This window comes from Benincasa hispida, chromosome 11 (genome assembly GCF_009727055.1).
Source record: "Benincasa hispida cultivar B227 chromosome 11, ASM972705v1, whole genome shotgun sequence".
Taxonomy (NCBI): Eukaryota; Viridiplantae; Streptophyta; class Magnoliopsida; order Cucurbitales; family Cucurbitaceae; genus Benincasa; species Benincasa hispida.
The window spans coordinates 10,092,515-10,110,125 of record NC_052359.1 but is presented as its reverse complement, the minus strand read 5'-3'; the positions used below and the strand labels follow the sequence as shown (position 1 = coordinate 10,110,125).

General features: G+C 31.9%; 1 protein-coding gene across 1 annotated transcript; it reads right to left on the bottom strand.

Moving 5' to 3' along the window:
• Positions 1 to 357: 357 nt before the first annotated feature.
• On the bottom strand, positions 358 to 16,293 carry LOC120090550. The gene is made up of 22 exons (XM_039048275.1): positions 16,210 to 16,293; positions 15,836 to 15,954; positions 15,365 to 15,462; positions 13,087 to 13,251; positions 11,401 to 11,503; positions 10,054 to 10,579; positions 9,855 to 9,952; positions 8,865 to 9,225; positions 8,570 to 8,783; positions 7,670 to 8,208; positions 7,319 to 7,451; positions 5,006 to 5,091; positions 4,799 to 4,908; positions 4,606 to 4,703; positions 4,292 to 4,456; positions 3,838 to 3,940; positions 3,221 to 3,758; positions 3,037 to 3,134; positions 2,604 to 2,849; positions 2,161 to 2,275; positions 1,860 to 2,073; positions 358 to 976 (listed from the first exon to the last, which is right to left on the bottom strand). The coding sequence occupies exons 1-22, from the start codon at positions 16,291 to 16,293 to the stop codon at positions 435 to 437; spliced, it is 4,755 nt and encodes a 1,584-aa protein (XP_038904203.1). The 3' UTR covers positions 358 to 434.
• Between the last annotated feature and the right edge of the window lie 1,318 nt (positions 16,294 to 17,611).

The window sequence follows — 17,611 nt, the reverse complement described above, 5'->3', positions numbered from 1 at the left end:
TAAGGGAGAACAAATCCTCCAACATATTTCCACAATGATATAATATTTTCTATTTTGGACATAAATCTCATGACTTTACTTTTAGTTTTACCCAAAAGGTCGAGATAGTTGTCCTTGATTATTTACCCTCGATCTTCCCATTATTTAGCCAATTAATAGTTTCTAATAATGGTGTGTATAGGGTATGTTAACGACCTCTCAACTCTCGACTCTGGTTCGAGCAATTTTAACAAACCATAATTGTTGCAGTTTCTACAAACTAGTTTGCATTTGCATCAATCTATTTTAGATAATTTAAGGTGAAAGAGAGCAAGAAAAAAAGAAAAAGAAGAATCCATTATCATAGGACTTGTAAACAGTAGAATTTAGGTAGAAAAAAACTTGTTCAAAAGAAATATAATGATCCATCACCATCATGTTTTTCTTTTACCAAATCATCCCAAATTCACTACAATTGGGCTTCTAACATGATGCTTCCCATCTTCCCATACTAAAGACCCAAATACATAGCCTCTACTATGCTTGTTATCTGCAACACTCCCCACAATAACTTTGAAACTCTTCTCTTCATCAATTCCAGTAAACTTCAATGTACTTGGCTTAACTGAAACTGATGCTCCTGGGGGTACCTTCACTCTAGCAACATAAGTGCTTGGCTTTCCCACATTCTTAACTCTTCTTTTGATTGTTACAAGGCCTGGTTTCATGTTGGGTATGGAGATTGATGGGTAGTTGAAATCTGTTAGTTTGAATGACTTCGAACAAACGAACGACGTATTCGAGAATTTGCTGATTTGTGTTTTGTTGTAACCTAGAACACATAAGAAATTCAAGTAGTCCTTGGTGGTAAGGTCATAAACAAGCCCAGGGTTCATTGCTCTGTTGGGCTGGACATGTCCTGCACCATATGCAAATGGGTTGGCTTTGAGCTCCTCTGTATTTAGTATTGGATGTTTGTCATTGGCTCTGGTTTCAGCTGCAGAAAGGAAATTGAAAGAGAGATTTTAGTTTGCAAGATTTTATTAAGAGAGGTTAGATGAGTTAGGTCCAACTACTAGTACTTTGAAGCCAATGGGTTACGATAAATTTAACTATATTTATATTATGACAAAAACAAATCAACGAGCAAAGAATAAAGAACAAAGATTTACCTGATTAACTAACAGCGTGTTAGTTACATCTACGGGTAGAGAGAGAGCATTTTTTATTATTAGAGAGAAATATCAAATAACACAGATGCAAATACGGTAATAGGATAGAGGGTTTATATATAGCATCCCTCTAAATCCTAAGGTAAGACAACAGATTCAAGGCATTCCAACAATTAATACTTTAACATTTCCTTTGATTTATAGGCTTAGAAATATGCAAAAGATCTAATAAGGTAGGAAATGACATTACAGGAGTTTGAACATAGAGGACTTCTTGAATCACTACTGAACTCAAAAGTTTAGTTAATGAGTTACGGTAGATTTAATTATATCAATACTTTAACATAGCCAACCCTTCATCTCTATTTACGTAATGATTTAATCTAAAAAGTACACAGATATAGATATGAGACAAGGACATGACACCGTTAAAGTTTTCTAAAATCTTAGACACCAACACTAATACATTTATTAAAGTACACATTTTTATAAAGTATATATCATTGCTATACAAGAAGGAAAGTCGAAGTCAAGGGGTTTACACATTTACGTGCTTAAAAAATTAGTTTGATGTATTTTACTCTTAAAATTTATTATTTTTGTCACATGTGCCTCCATTTAGTATACTTGAATAAGTCTTCGTTGCATATCTAATCAACGTTGGTCCTACTTTTACATGCTTGTTAAGATTTAATATTTAGAATGTACCTGTGGTCATGATTGCAGATTTGATAGCTGCTGGACTCCATTTTGGATAAAGAGTCTTGAGAAGGCCAACAATACCAGAAATGTGGGGACATGACATGGAAGTTCCAGATACTATATTAAATGGAATTCGACGATTATCAAACGACGAACCGCTTGGCGATGCATCTTCAGAATAGGCTGCTAGGATATTGACACCAGGTGCTGTTATATCAGGCTGCAGAAACAAGAAAATATGAGAAACAAACTCAAAATATGATGTGTTGTTGAACACTGAATGTTATACAGTTTTAGGAATGAAAACCTTGAGTATTGACTCCTCCATCGTGTTGGGACCTCTTGATGAGAATGAAGCCATAACTGGTGCTGGTTTGATTCCCAGCTCTGTTCTTGCATGAGTCATGTAAGCCATTGGAGTTCTGGTTAAGGTAAAGAAAACATAAGTTTTGTGAATAAGTATGCTATGTAATCAATAAATACAAATAGATAAAAAAGTGTAAACAATAACGAATCAACATTGAGATTTACGTGGTTCACCAACAGTGTGTTAGCTACGTCTACAGGCAAAGGAAGAATAGTTCAAATTACAGACTAATGATGTCTCTAGGGTTAGAGAGTTTATATAGTGAGACTCGTGTATTTGATCGTTCGAAGCATCAGATAAAAGATTCAAGGGATTCCAACAGGTAAAAAATAGGATTTTTGTAATAAGTATGGGAATTGATGAGAGTAGATGGAGTTTCTTACTTGGTGGAATTGATGTATTGGTAGATTGATTGGCCATCAGTATAGCTTACATGGGAAACAGGAAGTAGGTGTGCATCAGCTATAAGTTCATCCTCATTTTGCTCAGTGTTAGCAAGAATCATTCCAACAGCACCTGCTTGAGCTGCCACATAACCTTTATCCACTCTTGCATTTTCCCCTCTAAGGCAAATTATAATCTTCCCTTTTACCTTTCTGGGATCAAGTGACCCCTCCTCACACAGTTGGCTGCAAGGATTCATCAAAGTTTGCTCAATCTAATATGATTACTGTCATTGTTTAAGAAGTACGAATACAATATGAGACACGAATACGATGAGGACATGTTTATTAAAATATACATTTTTCTGGACAAGAAACTATTAAAATATACATAGAAAATATAGTAATCAAGCCAAATTGAAACTATACTCACGCGTCATCGAAAGAGACATGGTTTGCTTTTGCATATGCAGCACTGATCAATGGATAGAATTTCTGGGCTGGCAATATTTTATCAGAAAGACTTGCACCCTTGTATCAACAATTGAAGGGCATTAAAGACAGCAAAAACAAGGTAAAATAGAGCCTTTGAGTTAGAAATGAATTAAGATGTGTACCTTGATATGCTTCTTGTTTCCAAGGGCCACATAACTGGTAAACTCTCTGTTGATTGTGCTAGCACCCACAGTAAAGATCCAGGGTGCCACATTTTCTACAGTCCCTGGAGCCGGTCCAGAGTTTCCTGCAGAACAAACGACGACAATACCTTGTTGAACGGCATGGAAGGCACCGATAGCTGCTACGTCGTCGGAAAAATCTTTGGAATCTCCACCAAGTGAAAGTGAAAGAACATCAACTCCATCACTAATAGCAGCTTCAATGGCTGCTAAAATGTCAGCATCAAAACAACTACCACCAGAATCCACTGGAGGCCAGCATACTTTATAGGCAGCAACAAGGGCTTTAGGGGACCCTCCTTTTGCAGTGCCATTACCATTCCCAAATACATTAGCTCCTGAAATGAAATTGCCTCCAGCAGTTGATAAAGTGTGTGTTCCATGTCCATCATGGTCTCTTGCTGTTTCATAGGTTGCATTGAGAGATCCCACATAAGCTGCATACCCTTTGTTGAAATACCTTGCTCCAATCAGCTTCCTGTGTTTTTAAAACTTTACAATTACAGTGGTAGAAAGAAATGAAGAAAGACAATGAAGCAGCATTTTGTGTAAGTTACCTGTTGCAATGAAATTTGGAGCCACCCTCACAACTTCCTTTCCATCTTGTGGGAACAGGTCCATATCCTTCATCACTGAAACTCTTTGATTCTGGCCAAACGCCTGTACCGATACCAATGAGCAAAGAAGCATGAACGACACAGACACGGCATCGCACCATTTTTTGAAAATTTTGAACATGTATATGACAACAACATATTTTTTAAAATATGTATCACTATCAAATTATATTGTTTTATGTGTCTATTTAGTATATGAAAAAAGTGTTTGATGCATGTTTGTCTACCACATATGTTACTAAACAAGGGTGTACAACAAATGTCGGTGTGTTCAAGTGGTCAACACGTGTCGGATATGAACACGCTAGCCAAACTAAAGTGTCTATACTTCTTAGCCGATTAGAGAAAGAAAATTGCAGAAAGTTCAAAAACTTGGAATAGAAACAGGAGCAACCTGTGTCAAGGTTGGCAATGATTGTAGATTCACCAAAACTTGCAAGATTCCAAATAGATTTTGTAGGAATTCCATCATCATGCTCTACTCCAAGAAATTTCCATGAACTTGTTGTGTGCAGTTTTCTTCCTTTGTTCTCATGAACAGATGCCACAGCAGGATTTCCTGTCATGATATGCAAGTCATGTATTTTGATTACCAACAAACACACAAAGAGAAAAAAATGGAGGAGTGTTACTATAAGGGATTAAAATGAAGAAACAGAGGACAAAAGTCAAATAAATTCATATTTAGCATTGGATGAATTGTTTTACTTGCTAAATCTTCTGCTACTTTATGGTCAAGCATGGCTGCAAAGCCATTGATATGTCTGTTGTATGAGTAGAAAATTGCTTCCTTGGCTGCCTCATTGCTATACATAGAAACGAAAAACAAGAGTGAGGATTAAATAAATTGGCATTAGAGAAATCTTGCTGATTGTATGACAAAAACTATAATAAGCTCCACCTTCCTAACAATGATCCAAGTAAACTATAGTGAGATTCTGTTGCGATTTGAAGATCGACCGAAGAAGGATTCGACCCGTGTGAATGTGATCCCAAGTAAACAATGTAAGACTGCACAAGATTAACAAGAATTTTCATTTTAGATTGAAAATTCAAAATATATAAACATATTTTCTCAAAGCAGATTCATCAATGATCATTAGCTTGCCTTTTGGGTGGCAATGGTGGAAGTTTGCAACAAAGGGAAAAGAAAAAACAACAAAAGCAATGAAGATAGATTGAAAGCCTCCATGGCTTTTTACTTGAAGAATCTTCTGAATGATGAACTCCTTCCATTCTTTTCACCTTTATAATAACAAATGTTTTTCAGATTTGACTGTTCATTTTACTTATAGAAAGTTTTGAAATGGTCATTAAATTTCAAGAGAATGGGGAAGATCAAGAGGCAGAAATGGTGGAAAGTCTTGGTGTGATGAAGAAGTTACAAGAGGATGATTTGGATAATTATGGAAAGAAAATGAAGAGAATTTAAAAGCAGTTATTGCTCTAAAAGTGTGGAATCCTTAGCAATGATCATGTTAGATATAAGAGGGAAAGAAGATGATTAGATGATATTTTTTTCATATTTGGCCATTACAACTTCCAAAAAATAGGTATTTTCTTGCAGCTGCTTAGCTTTTTTAAGGATAGGGATGGAATCTTTGCATTCTGCAAAACATTCGAGTTCTCTTTTTAATTTTGAAGTTCGGTCAACCAGAGCTTAACTCAACTGGTATCTGTATGTACTAAGGACCAAGAGGTTCGTAGTTCAAATCCCTCTACATCGATTGATACTAAAAAATAAAAAATAAAAAACTTCATCCTTTTTGCAAATATCTGATCATTGTCTTGTATTGCCATTGCACTTTTTTTTTTCCTTTTGTCCCATGACACATTATCTATGTTTTTTTTAGGTTAAAAATCACTTTGGTCTCTTAACTTTCTTGAGAGCAACCATTTAGTCCTTAAGGTTTAGTTTGTAACGATTTAATATCTGTACTTTCAATGTTGTAACGATTTGGTCCCCGAACTTTAATATGTAACAATTTAGTCCTTATACTTTCAAAATTGTAACAATTTTGTCCCTCATGTAAAATATTTAATCAAAATTCGATGACAATTTTTAAAAATTTATGATGTAGACCTTATATTTTGCAAAAATATTAAGTCTCTAATCGATTTAACGGTTTATTTATGCATGAAATCTCATTAAATTTTATCATTAATTGTACAATAGGGACTAAATTGTTACATAGTAAAAGTTTAGAGACTAAATTGTTATAAATCAAAGTTTAAAGACTATATCGTTACTTCTATGAAAGTTTAGGGACTAAAAGTTATTTTCAACCTTTTTTTAGTGCATTATTTATGTTATCTTAACTAATCAAATTACAGTCAATGCGAGTTGAACTCAATAGGTATATTCTATGCATTATCAATCAAGAGGTAAATTTCTAAAAAATCAACAGCCCAGTTTTTTTTTTTTTTAAACAGCTATTTTTTTTATTTTTATTCTTGTACTTTAAATCGTGCTTTAATTTAATCCAACTTATTATTTTTTCCTTTCTGAAACAAAAATATCCAAATTAGTACACGTACTTTAAATAGATTAGCTTTTCTAAAAGGAAAAAGAAAACATTGTGTGTGAGAGGGATTATACTATATATATATATAGAACGTACAATAAAATATGACGATAAAGATTGAATTTTTGATCTCATGAAGGATAATACATGATAATCACCATTAAATTATGCTCACTATATATACACACGTCTTCCATATATATCTTCCTTTTCAATTTTACTCTTATTCTTTCATGGTTAATCCTTCACGTTCCTCATTAGACTACGTTACAATGCTACACCATGAATCCAACAACTATAATTAGTATTATTAATTATTTATTTAATTTAATGTTACAGATATTATTTAATTCAAATCTTATTAAACTCTATTATTTAATTTATTATTGATATAAGTTACAAATATTAAATTGGTAGACTAATGTTTTTTTTTTTTTAATAATCAACTTAAAGTTTGAATAGAAAAAGTTGTTTATTTATTTCCATAATCTAATTTTAAAATTTATGTCTTCATGTTAAATTATACTTGTTTTTAGACAAAATCATACCAAAGGAATTAAACAAGACAACAACGATCCATCTAAAAAATTGACAAATCCAATGGAAGAAATCCTCTCACCAAAACAAGCCTAACTCATTGACCATTTAACCAACCGACCGACCAGCTGATTCTATGAACACTCTACATGACTGAATTATCAATTATCACACTCTTCCGTCCTTATTCAACTCCTTAATCTCCTCCACCAAAAAATGAACATTGGTCAAATTGACCTCCTAATAATCGGATTGCATATAAGCTATCAGACTCAACAATGATGTGAAATAGCCCCCAGAAAATTAAACCTTCAACCCCTCAACTATAACTCAAACCTCCACCATCAATAGGTCAAAACCCAACCCAATGCCCCCACCCCCATCGCAGGATAATCTAAGGGTAGGAGGAGGAATCCAACGAGAAACCACTCCAATCCCTGAAAGATTATCCCAACGATCCATAACTGCAGCCCCCAACAGACTCATAGACCCCTTGAACTCAGTTTAAATTATAACTTAGAATTAAACGTCAAAAGTTTTGTATTCATCTTCCACTCCTACAACTATATGAATGTTAAAAGTTAGGGTTTAAACCAATATAATCATTTGTTAATGATTTAAATAGATAAAACTCCATAATTTAGGGGCGAAAATTTAAAATTTCCATCCACAACTTAGTTTCAAATACTTAAAAACAATTTGATCAATCATGGTCCCAAATGTACTGCAATGGGACTTCTAACAAAATGCTTCCCATCAGACCAAATCAATGTTCCAAACACATCTCCACGTTTCACTTTCCCTGTGTTTTGCAATACAACCTTGAAGGCCTTCTCTTCACCCACACTACTAAACTGCAACGTCCTTGGCTCAACCAAAACCGCAACTCCAGGTGACACCTTGACTCGTGCAACATATGTGCCTGGACTTCCCACACTCTTAACTCTTCTATTGATCGTCACGGGAGCACCAATTCTCAGTACCCCAACCGAGATCGACGGGTAGTTGAGATCTGTGGCTTTGAATGATTTAACACAATTAAATGGCTTAGCATAGAATTTTTTCATTTCCATTGCATTATAGCCTCGAGCACACAAGAAATTTAAGTAATCTTCAATAGTGGTATCATAAACAAGGCCAGGGTCCCTCGCATCATTTGGATGTACCATTCCTGCGCCATAAGCGTACGACGTGGCTTTGAGTTTCGTCGAGTCGAGAATCGTTTGCAAGTTGTTGCCCCTTGTTTTGGCTGCAAAAGAATAAATCATTAATCTAGAAAGATCACCGATTGACCCAAACGCTCAAGTCGATAGGTTATGGTAAATTTAATTATATCAACACTTTAACACTTTCCCTCATGCTTGAAAATTTTGTAGAAGATCCAACAAGCGAAAATCAATATTAACTAGAGGAGGAAATGACATAGCATTTGAACACAAAACCTCCTACTTTGATACCATATTAAATCACCAACTGATTCAAAACCTTAAGCTGATATAGTAAGTATTCAAAACCTTAAGTGGGTTATAGTAAAGTTAATTATATCAACACTTCAACCGTATAAAGGAGGAGACATAACTTGAGAAAGCACAAGGAGGCAGCAAGCTTACCAGTGGTCATAATAGCAGATTTGATGGCAGCGGGGCTCCAATCAGGATGAATGGACTTAAGAAGGCCGGCAATACCCGCAATGTGAGGGCAAGACATGGAAGTGCCAGAGATAACATTAAAAGGAATGCGACGTTGGTCGTTGGAGGAGAACGTCGGAGCATTTCCAGTGGAATAAGAAGCCAATATATTCACACCAGGTGCTGTTATATCAGGCTACAACAGAGAGCCAAAACAGAGTAATAAATAAAAGTTCCAAAACAAGAAATAATAAGAAGAATTGGGAAGGAAACAAACCTTGAGAATGAAGGGATCAATTGGGTTGGGGCCTCTGGAAGAGAAGGTAGCAATGATTGGAGCTGGTTTGATATTCAGCAATGTTTTGACCTTGGTTAAATGAGCCATTGGTGTTGTGGTGGAGTTGAGGTATTTTTGGAGTAATTGAGCATCGTTATTGGTAATATCAGAAGCTGGAATGAAGTGTAATTCGGGATAAATTTCGTCTCCTTTTTCAATATCGTTAGCCACAATTACTCCCACAGCACCAGCTCGAGCAGCTTGATAGCTCTTTTCTACTCCTTCAATCTCCCCTACTTGGCAAATCACTATCTTTCCTTTCACCTTCATCGGATCAAGCGTCCCCTCGCCGCAAAATCGGCTGCAAATAAACGCATTACAAACTCATAATCTACATCTATACTTCAATATCTATATCTACATCTATACTTCAATATCTATATCTACATCTATACTATATTAAAAGTGGCTATGACGGAGAACTTCTCTGCCTTTTTTTTTATCCTTGAAGCTTCTAACAATTCCCATTTTGTCCTCATATCGTTTAAGAAATATGTAAAGTCTTTCATAGAATATCTATATTTTTTAGTTTTTTCTTGTATCCTTTCACATTTTATCTTTTAAAAGATGTGTTTAATGTCTTATTTCATTTCACTCAACAAAATTTAAAATTAGAAACGGAAGTATCTAACTTCATTTTATCTCTTCTATTACTTCTATTACTTTTGAACTTTATGTCCAATATTTACAATTTAAAATCAATAAAGATTATATTAGTTCAACTATTTATAATTCAACCTAGAAAACTATGTTTAATAGATTTTCAACCGCGTCTAACACATTTCATATTCATTATAAATTAACCAAATAAAACATATATGTATATATATCTATTTAAAAATTTATGTTATAAAGATTTTTAACCAGGTTCTCAAACTAGTCATTGAAAAGAAACAGTTACCAAAACTATGAAAAATCTCAAGAACTCACGCATGGAATTCGGTGACATTGCTGAGTTTCGCATTCACAGAATCAATCAATGGATAGAACTTCTTCGGTAATGGAGCAATTGAAGAAAGGCTAACACCCTACCAATGGAAAAAAAAATGGCCTAACATTAGGGCAGAAACTGGTAAACATTTTCTCAAAATTATATGAAACCCTAAAAGATGAGTATACCTTCAGATGCTTCTTTGTTTCCAAGCGCCACATTACTGGCGAAATCTCTGTCCACGGTGCCCGCCGCGACGGTGTTTATCCAGGGGGCAATATTGGTGACGGTCATCGGAAAAGGACCGGAGTTTCCAGCTGAGAAGACGACGACGACGCCTTGTTGAACGGCGTGGAAGGCGGCGATAGCAAGTGGATCGTTGAAATATTCATCAGCAGCTCCACCAAGGGAAGTCGATATGACGTCTACTCCATCGGCGACAGCGGCTTCGAAAGCGGCGAGAATATCGGCGTCCAAACATTGTGAGCCTAAGAATGGAGGCCAGCAGACCTTGTAGGCGGCGACCCGGGCTTTTGGAGCACCGCCTTTGGCCGTGCCGCTGCCGTGGCCGAAAACGTTGGCTCCGGTGACGAAGTTTCCGGCGGCGGTTGAGAGAGTGTGGGTTCCATGACCGTCGTGGTCGCGTACGGTGAGTGAAGTGGCATTGAGAGTGCCTCCGGCGGCTACATATCCTTTGTAGAAATATCTTCCTCCGATGAGCTTTCTGGATTTTGCATCAAAATTTCAAAATTTCAATTTATTTAAATAATTCTTTTGAATAAATTGAATAATTTAAAAAACCAACTCGAAAAATTCCATCAATGATTCATGGTTCAAAAATATAACCCAAATCATCAGAACTAATCCGAACTCATTATTAATATTTAAAAGTATTTTCTTTTACTTCCAATACAATTATATAGACATATATTTATTTTAATTTCAATGATTTTTTTAGATTATTTATTATCCATCAATAATTTAAAATAGTTTTTGAATGGGACAAAATTTTCACATTATAATTAAAATAAATTTGCTAATCTTATTTCAATACGTGAAGATAATTAACCAAATTCTTTTACATATTAACATATTACTTCGCCAAATCCAAAATTTTCAAGGTCGGATTGGGTTGAATTTATTATTTGATAAGACTTGATTGAATTGAATAAATTCCCACGAACATCCCTATAATTGACATATATTGATAGTGACACTTTATTATATTTGAAAATATTTTCAACCGTTTTAAAATAATTATCTTTTTTTTGTTTGTTTTTTATGATTAAAGAAAAAAAATTTCATTATCTTAAATAATCCTTTTTTTCAAAAAGATATTTGAATTAAACGAGAATGCATCAATAGAAAATACGAGTAAGAAAGAATATAATAACATAAAAGAAATGTATGTTGATTGTGATACATATGCACATATATATATATATATTGTTTTAGCTATGGTAATATTTGAAGTAAATAATATTGAAAATAAAGTGAAAAATAGAGTGAAAATATTAAATTATGAAAGATGAAAATAGATGAAACCTATTGCAATGGAAGTTGGAGTCGGTTTGACAAATTCCCCTCCACTTTGATGGCACAGGTCCATACCCTTCATCACTAAAGCTCTTTGATTCTGGCCAAACACCTTGACACACACACACACAACACCAAATTTTCCAATCATATGAAGAAATCAATGAGTACGATCAAAGAAATTTGAAATTTGAACCATCTTTTCGAACATGAATGTCTTAACCAATATAGTTATACTTCGATTTCCTCGTATTTTTTATATTTAGTTGAACATCAAATTAAATCAAATCTCTTAGTTGTGAACATATATCTAAAACTTTGACTATTCAATTGATAAGAACTTTATATTTCACATTTAATTTTAATTTAGGGAATAATATCTTTTTGGTCCATTGGTTTTGACTATAGTTTCTATTTGGTCTCTAAGTTTTAAAAGGTTATACATTTAGTTCTTAAGTTTTGAGTTTTGTTTCAATCTATTTCCTAAGTTTCAAAATATTACAATTTTACCCTTGAAATTTGAATTTTGTTTCATTTTGGTCAATGGATTTCAAGATTTTACATTTTTAACATCAATTTTTCATTAAGTACTTACTTTCAATCATTCATGTCAATTTTTATTAATTAATTAAAAATAACTAGAAGTACAATTTTAAATTTAATGTTAAAAGTGATAAAAGTAGTGAAACTTAATTCATTATAATTCTTTTAACGATTTTTAATTTATTAACATAAATTAACTCTAAAAGACGAAAAATGAGTATTTAGTGAAAAATTGATGTTAAAAGTGTAAACCTCGGGACACAGGGACCAAATTGAAGCAAAATTCAAATATCAAAACTAAAATTGTAGCATTTTGAAACCTAGTTACTAAATTAAAACTAAACTCAAAACTTTAAGAACTAAATGTGTAATATTTTGAAAATTAGAGACTAAATAGAAACTAGACAAAAAAATTTAGAGACCAAAAAAGTATTTTTCTATTTAAGTTATTAGTTTGTAAAGTAGTTTTTTGGAATTGCTTGCCCTTGGCTAGGATTGATTAGAATTTGGTTTTTTAGGTCTTGTTTTTTGTTAATTTTCTGTTTTCCAGTTGTTTCTTTTCTTAGGTTTGTTTTCTTTTAAATTTCATCCTATGATATTAAAGAAATACTTGAATTCTTAAATTAATTCTATTTTCTAAAACTTTTTTTAGTCTTCAAAACTAGATTTGGATTTTAAAAATGTTAGTAAAAAGAAGGTAACAAAAAAAGTTATGAAAATAATGTACGCTTAAATTTTTAAAAATAAAAAACAAAATGATTATCAAATGAGACATTGATCAGTTTTCTATTTTTGAGAATAACAAAATGATTATCAAACGAGACCTTAATCAATTTTCTGTATTTGAAAATACATACTTGCATTTCTCACATTTTATTAAATACATTTTTTGAACTATCTGTTAGATAATATAATTAAATTTGCTTATATCCACTAGTTTAAACTTTTAGATCAATTAATGATTTAATATGGTATGAGAGCAGGTGGTCTAAAGAAGTCATATGTTTAAGTCCCGTTACATTTGACTTTTTAACTAAATTCTATAGAACTTAATTTGGATATTTGAAAATACGTCAAAAACTTGATAACAATAATATATATTTTTTTAATGAAAAAGTAAATAGTAAAGGGAAAATTGAGGTAAAATAAAACCTGTGTCAATGTTGGCTATGATTATATCTTGACCAAACTTTGCAGCATTCCAAATGGAGTTTGAGGGAATTCCTACATCGTTCTCCACTCCAAGGAAATTCCATGACCGTGTTGTGTGCAATTTTCTTGCCTTGTTTTCAAACACTGATATCACCTTAGGGTTTCCTATCAATGTTTTTAAAACAACATCAACAACAAAATACGACGATGAAATAGCCGATCTACAACATAGACATTGCTACACACTATTAGACTATTATCATCATATGTCTATTATAGTGCATACACTGATAGACTATGACATTTTGCTATATTTGAAAATATTTTCAGCAGTTTTGACATTTAAAACAACTTCTCTTTATTGAAGTTCACTTTACAAACCATTTCGGTTCTTCTTTCTTGTTTCTAGGTTTTTGTCACAAAAACGCTTGTGTCAATATTATAATATTGTAGTTTCTTAAACTTAATTAGAAAAAGTCATATTTGCTTGCATATTCCACTCTAATTACATACATAACCACACAAAATTCAAGAATATTTTTTTAAAATAAGTAAGAAAAGTTTTACCACATAAAAGTTAAGATCGAATAATTGAATGGGATACACAAAGATGCATAATATTATAGTTTTCAAACTACTTATTTAACTATGGTAGTATTAAATATCTAGAAATTTTTTTGTCTATTCAACAAATGATCTTTGTGAAAAATTTAAAATCCTAGGGTTGGTGTGGTTGTCGAGCACGTGCTCCTTCCTCCTACTACTACATCTACGTATGAACCCCAAATATTTAAAACAACAATGTACTTTTATAAATAGCTTGAAAACCATAATATTTGGGGCAATTGTAACTTTAATAAAAAATAAATTGAAAATTGGGCGCGTGTTTTTAAGTTCTTTTTTTTTTTTTTTTTTTTTTTTTTTTTTTTTACAAATATGACAAAAAACTTCCGTCTGAAAATTTGATTGCTATCTGATTTCTATGTGATTATTATGTGATTGCTATCTGATTTGTATGATCACTATAATTGCTATGTGATTGTCACACCTGCAATTACAAAAAAATTGAAGTCATGATTTTGGTTTCTTAAAATGTATTTGCCATATAATGCAATTTTAGAAAAAATGTTTTGAATGACAAAACTGATGAAAATATTTACAAATATAGTAAAACATCACAATCTATCAGTGATAGACACTGATAGACATTGATAGACATCTATTAGTGATAAACATTGATAGACATCTTTCAGAGTCTGTTAGTGATAGATGATAGTAGTCTATCCGTGTTTAGAATATTTTACCATATTTATGAAAATTTTGATTATTTTTCTATATTTAAAAACCGTTTATATTTTTATAACAAGTTAAAAAAAAAAAAATACAATATTAGCTTTTTAAATAGTTTGAAAAGTGCGATATTTATTACAAGTTAAAAAAAAACTACCATATTAAAGGAAATAATGTCCCTTTATTGACATACAAAATTGCAATAAATACAATCAATTTGTGTATATATATAAACTTTTTTTAAAGTCCCTTAGTAGCTCATTTTTTGAGAAAAGTTTTCAAAGTTGTGTATACAAATTTTGGAAACAACCAAATCAAATTTATTGTTTTTTGTATTCATAAAAAGAAAAAAATTATTGTTTCTTGTTTCCGTTTCCATTTTTAGTTTCAAAACATAAAAATAAGTATTCTTTCTAGCCTTTTTTTTACTAATAAAATGCATCATCAAATTTTCAATACTTACTTTAAAAACTTATTTTCATTTAAAATCTTTACATTTTCAATTTAAAATGTTATAGAATGAAAATGAAGAACTGATTACCAAACGGTCAAAAAAATTATATATAAAAAGCAATAACAAAAAATCTTATCAAACGAGCTCTTAATCCTAGATTATACAAATCTAACATATGAGCAAATACCTATGGCCCTATTTGGTACAATTTTTGATTTTGGATTTTGAAAATTAAGCTCATTGATACTACTTCCGCCTCTAAATTTCTTTATTTGTTATTACTTTTTTCCAATGGTTTAAAAAACTAAAAAAAATAGTTTTTAAAGACTTGTTTTTATTTTTGAATTTGGCTAAGAATTTAATTCTTGTATCTTAAGAAAGATGCAAATAATTAATTATAAAAAATAGGGAGAAAATAGATTTAACTTTAAAAAACCAAAAATAAAAAATGAAATGGTTATCTATATAATTAAAATTTAAATAGGAAAATAATAGGCATAAACAACGTAAAAGAAAGATGTAAAGTATTTTTACTTGCTAGATTTGCGGCTTCTTTCTCATCAAGTTTGGCTGCGAAACCATTGAAACTTGTAGTATAGGAGTAGAAAATCGCTTCCTCAGTCATCTTTTGACTATTTACAAGTGAAAGAAATCAAAGAAAATTAATTATAAGAGATGAAATCAAAATATATTAATTCATGCATGAGAAACAAATTGAACTGGTTCATTAAATTTGGGTTTTATGATCGTACGAGCATAACTCAATTGATAAACTACTAATTAACATCTTAAATGTTAATAGTTTGATTATTAAACTCAAACATATGTGATCCTGAAGAAATCATAACGCTAAGGCAATAATTATTCATCAAATATAGATAATTGATTTCTTATCTATGAATTTTACCAATTCAATCCAATCTAAATAATTAAATTAAACAATTCTTCATTCTATTTTTTAAATTTAGGAGTGTTATTTCAAACGTAAAACGACTATTCTCTTACCTTCCCAATAAAGTTCCCAACAAATCATAATGAAACGCGGTCACTTGTCGGGAATGCTCCGATAAAGAGGAAGGATCCAGAGAAGAGGAGCGTTCCGAACCCAAGTAAACAATGTAAGACTGCACCACACACCATGTAAAAAGAAATAAATGATCAATAAAAGAATATAGAGATTCGAACAAACAAATATGTCCAATATTTGGGTGTATCCTGACTGCATCTACCTTTATGCAAAACACATTCAATCACACAATGAAAAAACAATTTCTTTTAAAAAAAGTTTATCACGTTACAAACTGAGGTTGAACAATTGGATCGATTATATAAAGATGAGTGGAACTTAGGATAGATGAAATTTATCAAACTTATCGAACCTTTTTTGTGGCAATGATGGAAGTTTGCAATAGTGAGAAGTAGAAGAAGAACAAAAGCAATGGAGAAAGATTGGAAGCCTCCATTATTATTGCTTTTGTTTGAAATAATTTCTTTTGGTTTAAAAGGGTTTTTTTATAGCTTAATTTAAGACCTAAATTTTATTGTTCTGTTTCAACAATAATGGAGACAGAGAGTTCATTTTAAGAAAATACAGAAAAACAGAAGAAAAAATTACTTAATGAGAGATCTTTCGGTTCAATAAAATTAGCAAGTTTTTGTTGAGAATGGCAAGGATAATTATGGCTAAGGTTATAAGAATGGAAATTTGGATAGGTAGTTTCAATACATAAAAAATTTGCAAATATGTCCTTTATTTTTATTTTTATTTTTTTAATGTAACAATAGTGAAAATAAAAGATTAAATCATTCACTTTTGAAATGAGAATGTGCGTCTTATTTGACCAATGAGTTGGGTCAGAAAAAATTAACTACAAAACTTCCATTTTAGTGTTTGGTGTAAGAATCCACTTGATTTTTCTTGAGTAAAAATTAAATAAAGATTTTAATTTAAAATTAAGAGTAAAAGAGAGAGAAATTGAACTAGGAGTCAAGGGCAAAAAGGAAAAAATTAATTACATGAAGGGTAAATTTGTCATTTCTAGTTCTTTTTAATACAAAAAGAAAAAGAAATTGGAATTGAAAGTTAAAAAAATAATGATAAATAAAAAGGAATTAAAAAATTGAAAAATAAGATAAAAGTTGGAATTTGGATTAAATTGAGGTTAAGAAAAGATGAGTGCACGTTTGCATGGTGGTGGTGAGTGATTGGCTAGAATTTATCGCCAATTCTAGATCAAATAATAGTACAAGTCGAATCCACGGGAAACTGAGGTATTTCTCTAATAAATTGCTTATAACTCAAGGTAACTGGGGGGAGGGGGAGTTGATTTAGTAAATCATTGAAAAGATAAGCTTCACATTCAACACTTGTGAAACATATTAAGAATAACATCTTTAAACAAAAAGAAGTAGAAATTGATAAAGGAAACTAACATTACAACCATTGGACTCACATGAGGATTAGATCAACCTAATTTTACACGCAAAGAAGATCCATGTGTCGAAAGGAATCATGAAGAAAAAAAATGACAAACACATAGGCACAGGCAGTGACATGTCCAATCAAGATGCAAGTTGAGAACTGATTTGAGACAGATGTGACAGAACCAATGAATTTGTGACGCAATGAATTCGGCGCAATAGAGCATGGAATTAAATGCAAAGCTGTTAGATAATTATTGGAAAGAAGTTGAGGAATTTCCTTTTGACGCCTATAAATAGTCCAAGTTCCACACGTTAAAAAGTTAGATACATCAGTCAAGAGACTGACTGAAACTTTGC

What these genes read in the sequence shown, in the direction of transcription:
- LOC120090550 (XM_039048275.1), bottom strand. Translation starts at nt 16,293, where the DNA reads ATGGAGGCTTCCAATCTTTCTCCATTGCTTTTGTTCTTCTTCTACTTC. An exon ending in CCACCATTGCCACCCAAAAG is followed by an intron (nt 4,909 to 5,005) that starts GCAAGCTAATGA and finishes AATCTTGTGCAG; the next exon opens with TCTTACATTGTTTACTTGGG. An exon ending in TCCAAATTTCATTGCAACAG is followed by an intron (nt 3,759 to 3,837) that starts GTAACTTACACA and finishes TTAAAAACACAG; the next exon opens with GAAGCTGATTGGAGCAAGGT.